This window comes from Callospermophilus lateralis, chromosome 16, assembly GCF_048772815.1.
Source record: "Callospermophilus lateralis isolate mCalLat2 chromosome 16, mCalLat2.hap1, whole genome shotgun sequence".
NCBI classification, from domain to species: domain Eukaryota; kingdom Metazoa; phylum Chordata; class Mammalia; order Rodentia; family Sciuridae; genus Callospermophilus; species Callospermophilus lateralis.
The window spans coordinates 23,488,184-23,501,498 of NC_135320.1; the positions used below are offsets into that span (position 1 = coordinate 23,488,184).

At 37.5% G+C, this 13,315-nt stretch overlaps 1 protein-coding gene across 1 annotated transcript in view; it reads left to right on the forward strand.

The window, feature by feature from the left end:
• The window catches only part of Cpa6 (carboxypeptidase A6), a 292,280-nt gene that overhangs the window by 274,524 nt on the left and 4,441 nt on the right, over positions 1-13,315 (forward strand). The window contains exon 9 of the mRNA XM_076836242.1: positions 9,578-9,780. Within this exon, the coding sequence (XP_076692357.1) occupies positions 9,578-9,780 (203 nt within the window). The remainder of the gene's footprint in view (positions 1-9,577; positions 9,781-13,315) is intronic.

The window sequence follows — 13,315 nt, forward strand, 5'->3', positions numbered from 1 at the left end:
TAAATATATTTTTAATATCTTCTTTCTAATAGTCATGCATTCTTTGAAAGGTTAATTCCTAGATATAGTCTAGGAATTATTTTCTACCAAATATTCTCATAGGTAATACTGATGAAAGTAAAATTATGCTATTGAATAGAGGACAAGGCAAAAAAAGGAATGTTCCCCAGAGCATTCCGAGAGAGGATGACTCTGCTTATGCCTCAGTTTGGGGCTTCTAGTCCCAAGAACTATGATGATAGAGTAAATTTCTGTTGTTTTAAGAAGCTCGGTCTGTGGCAATGTGTTATGGCACCCTAGGAAACTCATACAAGTACCAAGACTGCCACAATACGAAAAGTAGACATCCAGTATATCTACTTATACCATATGTTTTGTAGACATAATACAGCTGGATCATCTTTTTCTGAGAAGAAATGTTACCATTGTACAGTCACATATGAATCTGATTTTCATTTTTTCTAAACAACCTGCTTTTTCCTCCCTGAAATTGTTGTCTTTTCTTACATTTTACTCTAACATGTCACAGTGTTGATGTTTTCTTTTTAGCTCTTTTGTTGGGTGCACAATGAGTCTCTTCAATCTTTCCTTCCTTGTGGCGAAATGTTACTTTGCAGTTCTCCCAGTGCTTACCTTTTTTTTTTCTTTCCTTCTAGGTCCCTTATTAATCACATATTGATACATATTCCATTTTTCATGTGCTTTTCTCTCATTTTTCTAATTCTTTATCCCTTTCTGGTTCTTCCTTGGAATGTTTTAAATCCCACTAATTTATTCATCAACTGTATTCATTCAACCCATGAATTAAGATTTTTATTTTACTATGCAATCATAGTTTTCTTTTCTTTCTTTCTTTTTTCTTTAATAATTCTTTGCCCCTGGTTGTTTCTAGTGTTTTATTTGCCCTTGGTATTTATTAAAAATCTTTGTAAACTCTTGTGTTCTCTGAATCATTAGTTCTGCTCCCTCTGGAAGTAATTGTTCAGTTTGTGTTTTTGTCCTTCCATTGTTCACATTGGTGTTCCATGGATAGCTCTTTTCCCCCAATTTCCTTAAGATTATCAGCCACAGTTTTTACACTAAGTTCAATAATATCCTAATTGCTTCTGGAACATCTCCCAAATGAAATTCTAAAGAGGGAAACCCCAATTGCTGTGAGTCACACATCTTGACTCTTGCCATTAAACAGGTTGAACCACTCTTTTTTCTCCATTTTTGTTGACACATTATGATAATACATAATAGTACAATTCATTGTGACATATTCATAAATGCACATAATTTAATCAATTTTGTTCTGCAGTACCTCCTTTTCCCCTCTTTTCTACTCTCCCTTGATCCCCTTCATCTACTCTTCCAATCTTCCTTCTATTTTTGTAAGGTTCCTTTCTCTCCCCAACCCCTGACATGTATGAGAGAAACTAAAAGACCATTGGCTTTCTGAGTCTGGTTTATTTAGCTGGAAATAATACTCTTTATTTGCATTCATTTTCTTGCAAAAGACATAGTCTTAATCTTCTTTATGACTGAATAAAGCTTCATTTGTTTATATACCACATTTTCTTCATCAATTTATCTGTTCATGTGGCTATGGGGCTGGCTCCATAACTTGGCTATTGTGAATTGTGCTGCTATAAACATAGGTATGCATGCATTGCTATAATACACTGAATTTAGTTCTTTTGGATAAATACTGAGGGTCATAATGTGGTTTCATTTCTAGACTTTTGAGGAAACTCCAAACTGATTTCCATGGTGGTTTTTCTAATTTACAATCCTACCAATGATGTATAAGTGTTCCTTCTTCCCCACATCCTCATCATCATTTACTATTATTTTATTCTTTTGGTTTTTGCTGTGTATGCATGTGTGTGTGTGTGTGTGTGTGTGTGTGTGTGTGTGTGTGTTTGTAGTGTGCTTGGGAACCAAACCCATGCCCTGGCATAAGCTAGACAAGTGTTCTTCAACTGAGCTACACTCCAGCCCTTTTGTTTGTATATGAACATCTGTTCATATATTTGTGAGCCTTTTAAATTTTTTCTTTTGAGAAATATACATTTAGTTCATTTGCCCATTTATTAACTGGGTTATTTATTGATCTTAACTTACTGATTTGAGTTCTTTTTGTATTCTGGATATTAATCCCATTTCAGAGAAGTAATTGGCAAAGATGTTTCTCGCATTCTGTAGGCTCTCTCTTTAAATTCTTATTTCCTTTCATGTGTAGAAGCTTTTGAATGCCATCCTATATATTAATTATTGTAATTATTTCCTGAGGCTTAGGAGTCCTACTGATGAAGTCATTGCCTTTACCTACATGTTGGAGGGTTTCCTCTATGTGGCCTAATTGCAGTTGAAAAATTCTTGGTCAAATTTGTAGGCCTTTGACCCACTTTGAGTTGACTTTTGTGCAGGGTGAGAGATGGGGATCTAGTTTCATTCTTCTCCATATGGATATCCAGTTTTCTCAGTGTCATTTGTTTAAAATGTTGTTTTTTTCTCCAATATATTTTTTGGGCAATTTTGTCAAAGATTAGATGGTTGTATCATGTGGGTTTATCTTTTTGTCTTCTATTCTACTGAACTCCGTGCCTATTTTTATGCCAGTACCATATTGTTTTTGTTACTATATCTCCATAGCATTATTTAAAATCAGGTATTAGACCTTGAGCACTAATCTTTTTGCTTAGAAATTCTTTGGATATTCTGTGTCTTTAACTCTTCCATATGAATTATAGAAGTGTTTTCCCTAGTTCTGTCATTGGTAATGTCATTGGTATCTTGGATTACATTGAATCTGTGCATCACTTTTGGTAATACGATCATTTTAACAATAATAATTCTGCCTATCCAGAATATGGATGTTTTCCATCATCTAGTGTCTTCCTCTGTTTTGTTTTGTTTGGTGTTCTGTAATTTTCATTGTAGGGGGTCTTTCCTCTGTTTGGTTAGAGTATTACAAGATATTGTGTTATTTTATTTTATTTTTATTTACATATATATTTTTGACTGTTGTAAGTGGATTTTTTCCTGATTTATTTTGACTGAATAGAAAAGCTATTGATTTTTATGTGTTGATTTTACATCTTACTACTTTAATGAATTTGGTTTTTAGTTCTGGAAGACATCTGTTAAATAGAATTTGCTGTTATTTTATTAAGAATTTTTACATCTATATCCATCAAGGATATCTATCTACAAATTGTTGTTGTTGTTGCCATTTTGTTTTTTTTGTTGTTGTTGTTGTTTTTTCCCTCAGAATGTCCTTGTCTGGTTTTGGCATCAGGGTGGTAAGTTTGGAAGTACCCTCCCCATTTTCTACTTCATGGAATAATTTGAGGAACATTAGCATTAGTTCTTCTTTAAAGGTCTATTCTTGCTTGCTTTGTAGCTCTATTTGCATGGGATATTATTTTATAGCCTTTCACTTTCATCCTGTAAGTGTCGTTGCCTGTTACATGTGTTTCTTGCAAGCAACACATAGTTGAGTCGTGTTTCTTTAATCTATGTATTTAGTCTATGTATTTTAATTTGAGAGTTAAGGCCATTTATATTCATCATTATTATAGAGAGGTGTTCATTATTTCCTGACATTTTGATTTATTCCTAATGTTTAATTGGCCCTAATTCTCATTTGCTTAATTACTCTTCTGAGATTTGCCTTTTCTGAACTCTGCTATTTGGTTTTATATTCTTGTGTGTGCAGGATTTCTTTAATGCTGGCTTAGTAGTCATTGATTATTTTAGATCATGCTTACCTTGGAAGGTTTTTATTTTTCTTTGATTCTGAAAGATAGCTTTGCTGGATATAGCAATCTTGGTTGATAGCTATTTTCTTTCAGGGTTTGTAACACATTGTTCCAACTCCTCCTGGATTTTAGGGTTTCTTCTCAGAAATCATATGTTGTTCTGATTGGCTAACCTCTAAATGTGACCTGGCATTTCTCAAGGCTTTTGGAATTTTATCTTCATTCATTCTGGCATTTAATTATAATGTGTTATGAACAGGTTCCTTTTCAGTCTTGTCTATTTGGGGTTTTAAATACATAGTGTGTCTGAATCTCATACCCAAAGTTTGGAAATTTTTCTGCTGTTATATCACTGAATAGGTAATCATTGCTATTCCTTCCTTGCTGAAAATGATTCTTAAGTTATCCCAGAGTTCTTGCATATTCTGATCATTTTTTTTTCTTAATTGCTGTTTGAGTATTCAAGTTTGTATATTTAGTCTTCAAGGCCTGATATTCTGTCTTCTACATGATTTAATCTACTGATGAGACTGTTTTAGTCAGCATTTTTGCTGCTGTGACTAAAACATCTGACCAGAACAATTGTAGAGGAGGAACAATTTATTTGGGGATTCATGGTTTCAGAGGTATTAGTCCGTAGAAATCCAGCTCCATTCCTCAGAGGGCTCAAGGTAAAGCAGAATCTCATGGAAGAAGAGTGTGGCAAAGGGACATGGCTCACATGATGATCAGAAAGCAGAGAGAGAGATTCCGCTTGCCGGATACAAATGTATGCCTCAAAGCCATGCTGCCAATTTCAATGCTCCACCTCCTCCAGCCACACCCCACCTGCCTTCAGTTACCATTCAATCAATCCCATCAGGTGATTAATTCACTGATTGAGTTAAAGCTCTTGCAACCCAATCATTTCTTCGCTAAATCTTCTTGCATTATCTCACTTGTGAACTTTTGAGGGACACCTCACATTCAAGCTATAACATTCCACCTCTGGCTTCCAAAAGCTCACACTCATCTAACAATGCAAAATACATCTAGTCCATTCCCAAGAGTCCCTATAGTCTCAACAGTTCTGAGATTGCTCACGGTTCAAGTCTAAAATCTTTCTGAGGCTCAAGGCAATCTCACTTTTTGAGATCTCCTATAAAATTTAAAAGCAATTTACAAGTATCCAATATATAAAGTTACAGAGTAAATATTTCCATTCAGAAAAATAGAGTCATAGAAAGAAGAGGTGGGACCAAAGCAAGACTGAAATCCAGCTGGGAAAACAAGTCCTGTAGTTCTGTGTCCTGCATATGGAGTATATGGCATCATGATGTTCTCTCCAAAGGACTTGTGGAGCTCCACCCCTGTGGCCTTATTGGTTGCAGCCTAAGTGGCCTTTCTGTTGGCTTGACTCTGATCAGTTCCTGCAGCTTTCCTAGGATGATGTCCCACATTACTGATGGTTCTTAATCTCGGAGGTCTCCACTGCAGCTTCAGCTTCCTCCTTACATCTCCGCACATTGCCCTCTCCAGGGCTTCCCACAGGGACTCCAACCCTGCTGAACTTTTCTGGGCCTCTCAGGCCTTCCTTTGAAATCTTGGTGAAAGTCTCCTCAACCCCCTAATTCCAGCATTCCTGAAGAGGTTGACACCAATGTCTACCACTATCTTGAGCAGTAGCCAAGCCTCCAGGGACCCTGGCTGCATCAGCCTCCATCTGCCTGGAAGGCTGAGCAAGTTGAAAAAACTTTTTAGGCCCTCTTGTGCAAGAAGAGTGTCCCATTGGTCTCTTCTCAGGAGAATTTTTACCTTTACTTCCTTGAGTCTGAAATGGGTATGATCTTGCCAGCTCCTGAGATGCCCTGAAGCCATCTTTCTCATTGTGTCTGGGCAAAGCCTTTAACATTTCTTTGGTGACAGTAAAGTCTTTAATAACTGCAACTTTCTCAGCCCCAGTTTTACTCCCACCTTTCAAGTTCAAGTTTTTCAAATCTTTCTGCTCTGCTTTCTGCTCCTTATTATCACAATAAATTTGGCTAAAACCTTCCAGCAATATCCATGCCACCACCTGAATGCTATGCTGCCTAAACTTTTTCTTCCACCCAAAAGTCCATCACTTTTAAAATTAGCTTCACAGAAAGTCTCAGGACATGGGCAAAATGTAGGCAACTTCTCAGTCAGAACATAACATAAAGGCCTTTAGTCCAGTTACCAATATTGTCCACCTTTTCCTCTGAACCCTCTGTCTCCACTGTCCATAGTCCTATTGGCATTCTGGTCTTCTGAGCTCCCGTCAGAATCAGCCATTAAGCTCTACAACAATCTAAAGCATTTTCAGCTGCTAAGTATCTCAAAATTCCTCCCATCAATTTCAAAAAGCTCAAAGTGCTTATGAACTATATGGGCAGATTAGTCACAGCAACAACCCCACTTCTTTGTACCAATTTCTGTTTTAGGTTTTTCACCTGTGACCAAAGGACCTGACCAGAACAATTGCAGAAGAGGAACAATTTATTTGGGGACTCACAGTCTCAGTGGTCTGTGTCCATAGACACTTTACCACTCATCTTTTTAAATTGTTTATCCAACATTTCCTCCACTTTGATGTCTATGGCATCAATTATTGAAGTGTTATAGACTTTGAGGGGTATCTTATTACTTTGTAGTTTTATATTACCTGTATTTCTGTGTTGATATTTGCCCATCTGCTGGGATGATTATTTCTTCTATTGTTATATGAGGGACATTTTAGTAACCTGTTTTTGTCCTACTGTATGCCCCAGGCTGGGCAAGTATCTAAGTGTCAATTCTTTCACTCAATGTGATCTCACTCCTCTATTCAGTCTCTTGCTCCATTTTGAGAGGTAATAATCACCAGCAACTGGGGCCACTTAAGAACCAAGAACCCTACTGGTAACCCTTTTAAAACTTCTCCACGTGCAAAATGAGAATTATGATTTAGAATGTCCTGAGAAATTAGGCATTAAAGAAAGTAAAATTACTATTAAATTATATAGAGCATTAACAGGAAGAAGAAAAAGGCTGAAAAAAAATACATGGGAGGATAGAAATGGAGGTGATATAAGGGAAAAAAGAGAAACAAAAGTTGAGAGTATACTTGTGAACAAGAAGGAAAAGTGAGAAAGAGTAATTCTAAATAATGCTTTGGAACATTAAAAGAAATACATAAAATTGGACTAAGGAATATACTTTCAAATAATAAAGGTGAACCATCAAATCAATACACAAGATAATATCTTGTCAAGTCAATAACTGACATTAAAGCGTTATTCCATGTTGAGCTATTTGAGATCAAGAGACTTCTTATTAGTCTTCCCTGATTTGGACTCCATCCAGTTTTGGGAGGCTTAGTTAATACCCATACTCCTCAGTTTTACCTCTGTATTTCTCTGGGCATGGGTTAGCAAACTTACCAGCCCACTTCTGATTTAAATCTAAGAGTCTCCCTTTATTTTTTTGTGGTGTGTAAGCATCTGATAACTTTTCTGGAGGGTCAAAAGACACAACCCCTAATTTCCTGTGGCTTAAAAGTCAGGTCTCTCCCTGGTTGGGAATATAGTCCATAGAAATACTTCATGTACGCAGATTTGTCAAAACAGGTATGAACTCACATGTGTAGATTTCAGGGTACTGTGGAGTTTGGTGCCCTATGGTAGAGGTATGGCAGTCCAGCAATAGTAGTACTGGGTGCTCTGTTGGAGGCAAGGGCAGCTGCCCCAAACTGGTACATACTTGTCAGTGGGCAGCATCTGGACATGCTTAGCAGTGATTGGGGAGCTCAAGTATGCAGGCCACCTGTGGGGGGGGGAGCATGTTGCACTGCTAAGGCCATAGTAGGAGGTTTCTGCTGGATACTGGGGGTTTCATGGCTTCTTCAGCTGACAGGACACACTGTTATCGGGCCCATGTCTGGGCATACTTGACAGAGGTCAGCATCTGTGGGGCACCTGGCACTATTGTGATCCAGGTAGATTTGCTGCACCTTATGGATCTCTGGCCAGCAGCTGGGGCACTTGCTGCTCCCATGGTGCTACATACCTTTAGAGTGACTCTCTGTTCTGCTCCACCCTCCTCCTCTTGTCTGGAGTGGGAGAATTGGGCTTGGCAACCTTCAGCTAGCAGCAATCCCTCTACAGATTACTGAGACAACCATTTCAAAGGTACTGCCCTATGATAATATTCGCTGCCATCTGTAAATGGGATGAAGCTGTATAGATTTAATTCCTTCTAAGAGGGCGGTCTTAGGTGTGGTCTCTACAGGATGGCTGCCCAGCACCGTTTTCCACCAGCAATTTGAGATAAGCTGTGCACATCTCACTCACTAAATGGCTTTTCAGCTCCTGCTCTGGCTTAATTTGTTCTGGCTTTCTTTTCTCCTGTTTCTGAAGTTAGCTTGCCAACTTTGCCTCTCTCTCTCTTTTTCTCTGTTACCCCTCCCTTCAGCCCACTCTGGTCAGGATTTGAGGTTAACAAATTCTTTCCTATTTTCTGTCCCAGTTTCCAGAATTTCCAAGTCCCTCCAAGTCTCTGACTGTCCGGTATTGTGTCTGGGCACATTCCCTCTGTCACTCACCTCACTGATGAACTCTGATCAGCTGTCCTCTCACGACTTCAATTATAGACTACAGAGCAGTCAGATGGGCTGCCTAGTTCCCTCCACAGTTTTCTCCAATTGAATCACTCTTCGTGTCTTCAAGATCCAGCCAATTTGTCTTGCTTTTCTTCTCACATTCAGTAGAACTGGACCATCTTACAGAACCACCAAGAATTTTCTGTTAGTTTATGGAGAGAGTTATTATTTTCTAGAGGTAGAGGAGACGTAGTAATGGCCCAGAATGGCAAATAACTACAGAAAATGTCATTTCCAAAATTTCTTAGAACCATAATGCTTGGTGATTACTAAAGTGATTCTTATTTTCCTCTGTCGCCTCCATAAAACTGTTAGTAAGTTTTCCCCTATTTGGAAGGCTTTTTCTAATTTAAATATCATTAAAATGTAGTTTTAAATATTTCTAAACTACGAGATAACTAGAGAAGCCTCTTGGGTTTTATAAACCAATTTGGAGATTACTGATCTAAAAATATGGTAGAAATTAGACATATGTTCTTCAGAATTATTTCTGGCTGGCCTTCATGTTCTTGCTATATCAATATTTGTTTGGACACTTTTATAGATGTCTATCCTTTTAATCTGACATTGACTTACTCAACAAGTATTTGTAGAACACTTTTCATGTTATTGTTCTTGCTACTAGGTGCCAGCAAGAAAGACACAGTGCCTGCCTTCATAAAGCATTAGCATCCAGCAAGAATCTAGATAGAATACAGGTTCAATGAAAGCAGGGATTTTTTTTCTGTGTTGCTTATAATGTATACCAGGTATCTATGATAGTATAAACATCAACTGAATGTTAAATGAGTAAATGATGAACACTAATTACATGTGTGTTGAATATTACGGAAAAAAAAAAGTTCCAGGTGTTGTGAAGCATATCTTAATAGTAGGCCTTCTCTGGGGGTTATATAGAATTAGTCCTCCTGAAAACAGAGACAGCCATCTCTTTAAAAGTAGTTAGTGCAGGTTTAGTTAGCAATCATCACTTGATTCCCACTCAGACCCTCCTTTGTTCATGGAGGCTTGAATCACCTCAGAATTTTCAGCATTGAAATCTATAAATAAGAAATTAGAAAAATTGCTTAATAACACCATATGTTTATAAAAAATAATTTTTTTAAAAAATCACAGTTTAACAATGCTGATTTGTGTTTCTTGCTTCTTCCCTGCCTGCTCCCCCAATCCCATTTTCTTTTCTGACTTGCAGATGAAGGGGCCTCTATGCACCCTTGTGACGATACCTACTGTGGCCCTTTCCCAGAATCTGAGCCAGAAGTGAAGGCTGTAGCTAACTTCCTCCGAAAACACAGAAAGCACATTCGGGCTTACCTCTCCTTTCATGCATATGCTCAGATGTTGTTGTATCCCTACTCTTACAAATACGCAACAATCCCCAATTTTAACTGTGTGGTAAGTATTTGACCCTTTATACGTGTGTCAGACTTCATGCTTCCTTTCTGATGCTAAATAATAGCAAACATATATTGTGTTTATTCTAAACTATTTGTTTCATATAATAACTCATTTATTCTTCATAACGTTTCTTATCCCAATTTTTACAGATAAGAAAACTGAAACCCAGAAATGTTAAATAATTACACTAAGAATACATAGTTACTAAACATCATAGTCAGCATTCAGCCCAAGTCTAGCTTCAGAGTTGTTGTTTTTAACCACCATACTGCTTCTCAAATGCAGTCATTTCAAGCCTATTTACATTCTTACCACAGGCTATACTGAAAAGGTCAGGATGGATTTGATTAGTATTACAGCTTTGGTCACATATGCAGGGCTGTAATTAACTTTATTGAGTCAATAATTGTTCATAAATTATAGTCTGACTCTCATTAATTAAAAGCAAGTTTTAATTTATAAGTGCTATTTGCTTAATGCTACTAAGTCTCTGGGCATGCATCTGACAAGTTAGTACTAAGAATGAACAGACTTTCAGGCATAAGATTACTTGAAAATGAAAAAGCAGCATTCTCTTACTCCTTATCTCAGAAACCCAACAGACAATCCCCTACAGGGCATAATACATTGTAAAATGAGTTCATTTTAGACCCTCTAGCATCTAAAGGTCTATAATGTTCAAAACCAAGAAAAACTAATATATAGTGTTAGAATTCAGGATAGCAATGACCTTTGGGGAAGCGGGAGGGGTTCAGTGATTGAGAGGAGACACAGGGGTTGCCTGGTTAAATGCTTATGGTCTATTCTTTGACCTGAGATGGTGGTTACAGGAATGTATTCAATTTGGGATCACTTGTTGTGCTATGAAATTAAAATCTGTGTGTTCTTCACTATGTATGTTTGAGGGGTTTTAACTCCTGACACCAAATGTGTAGTGTCTTTTCCAACATCACTTCTCCAACTGGGTGTCCAGTTTGATTCAGTTCTGACACCTACCTCCCAGGGTTAGCATCAGACTCCACAGGTTCAGGACTCAGTCCCACAAGACTTTTCCCACTTCAGACACCAGCTACAAGCAGTAGGTATTCAACTTATTCACACTTCTGTTCAACTTGGCTAAAGAGTTCCAGGTTCCCACCACCTCCTCCTTGGTTTTGATAATTCACTAGAAGGACTCACAGAGCTCAAGAAAGTGCTTTACTATTGCCGGTTTATTATAACATGCACAATTCAGAAAGGACACATGGGAGAGATGCATAAGACAAGGTGTAGGAAAGAGGCAGGGAGCCACAGAGCTTCCTTAGCTCCTCAGGGGTACCACCTTAGTAGCTCTCCAATGTTCTCACCAACCTTGAAATTCTCCAAAACCCGTTTTATAGGGAACTTTATGGGATTTCATTACATAGGCACATTGGTGGTTGAACTCAATCTCTTTTAGGGATTTCATTACATAGGCACATTGGTGGTTGAACTCAATCTCTGGACATTCTTCCTTCTTCAGAGGCTAGGAAATTGCCAACCCTCTGATTGCATGGTTTGGCTTTCAGGTAATAGCCCCTAACCTGAAATCATCTCACTAATCATCTCACTAGTATGTAAAGGACACTCTTATCATTCTGGACACCAAGGGTTTTAGAAGCTGTATGTCAGGAACCAGGGACAAAGACCAAATTATTTTTATTGTGTTACTTTCATATATATATACTTGAATGAAAAGTTTTATGAAAGATAAGCATTTCCTTTTTCCTTATACCTTAAACTTCAAATACTATACAAACTGCTTGGAGTTTCAAGAATTCCTGATATAGATGTCCAAGCCCTAGAAGGAGTAGGGGACCTGAGAGGCCAGAAGAGATCAAGGGAAACCTTTTATTCCATCAAAAGCGACTTTGTTCTTGGCATTCCAAGAATTCTGAGCAAATTACTTCTGTTTAGAAATATTGTAAGGATAATAATTGTACTCTATAGTACTATTCTTCAGCTGCTCTGTGGGTCAAATAGTCTTTCTTTTTGTTATTGCTGCTGCTACACCTTTGTTTATACTGACCTGGCTCCCAACCAACCACTTGTATGTTATGTCCTAGGGCTGAATGTTTAGCCTTTTGGGGCACAGTGTCTATATTCTTATAACAGATGATGTGGACTTTGCAAAATATAAAATTATGAGATGAGGAATATTATCAATATTTTAAATGTAACTTCCCATCATGAGTTTAGCCTATTTTAGTTTTGTCTTGAATTGGTAGATGTGGCATAGAGTAGATCAATGGTTTTCAACAAAGAATGCATCTGCCTCCCAATGGATGTTCAACAATGTCTGGAGATATTTTTCATTGTAACAGCAATGGAAGATGCAATTTGGCATCTGGTGGGTTGAGGCCAAGATACTGCCTGCCAAACATCCTAAGCCCCCCACAGCAAAGATTTATTCAGCCCAAAAGTCAATAGTGGTATTGTTGAGAAATTCTTAAGGCAGTTAAATATAATCTAAATCACTAAAACTAAGATTAAAAATTCTCAAACTAGGCAATACCTCTATATTAACCAGAAGTCATTAAATTTTATTAAAATTGTTCAAAACATTTTATCAGTCTGAGTCTTTGTTTCTGCTAATATTTTTAACACATTCATCAAGTTACTTTAAATATGGAAATATCTGAAAAAATATATATAATCCTTACTTAGCTGAGGACCAATAAGCAAGACTGAAGTCCTTTTGGACAATCAGAGAGAAGAGAAAGAAAGAATCACTTTATTCTTTCAAATAGGTATCTAGCTGTGCCTCCCTGAAAAATAATTCTTGGGGGAAAAATTGATGAAATTTCCACTTTTTGTAGAAAGAGCATATTCAAACCCCTAATCAACTTGCACCTGTACTCAAATGACAGAAATACTTTGAGTCAAATTTTAATACCATACACAAGCTTTGTGTATAGAGGCAAAATGTCTCTCTCTCTCTCCCTCTCTCTCTCTCCCTCTCCTCCTCTCTCTCTCTCTCTCTCTCTCTCTCTCTCTCTCTCTCTCTCTCTCTCTCTCTCTCTTTCTATAATAGATGTTTTCCATGGGGTTAGTCATCTGAAATAATGAGGAACAAAAGTCTCCTGACCAGCAAAATGCAGTAATTTTCTAAATGTAAAAATATCTGCTCTTGCCATGGAATATTGCTAAGATCGCTGGAGATGTTAAAATCTTAGAACATTCTCCATAAAGATACCTCATTATGGTGTTTACATTCCTTTTCTGTTGGCTCCTATGAGAAGAATGTCATCATCAGTGAGATCAATAATATATAGTCTGCCAGCTCCTGAAGCCTGGTCCCTGAATATCCACAAAGGGTGGCATTTGCTGCAAATACTGCTTTATGCATCCCTGAGCTGAATGAGGACAGCAACTTGAAGCTCAGTCCAACACACACCACTATGTTATCCAGAGTACTTCAATTAAAATATTAAATTATTCATAGGCAAATTGAAACAGGAGAGTTTTGTACTGGTTTCAACATGCTTCTTTTCCTCTCACTTGTCATACAATA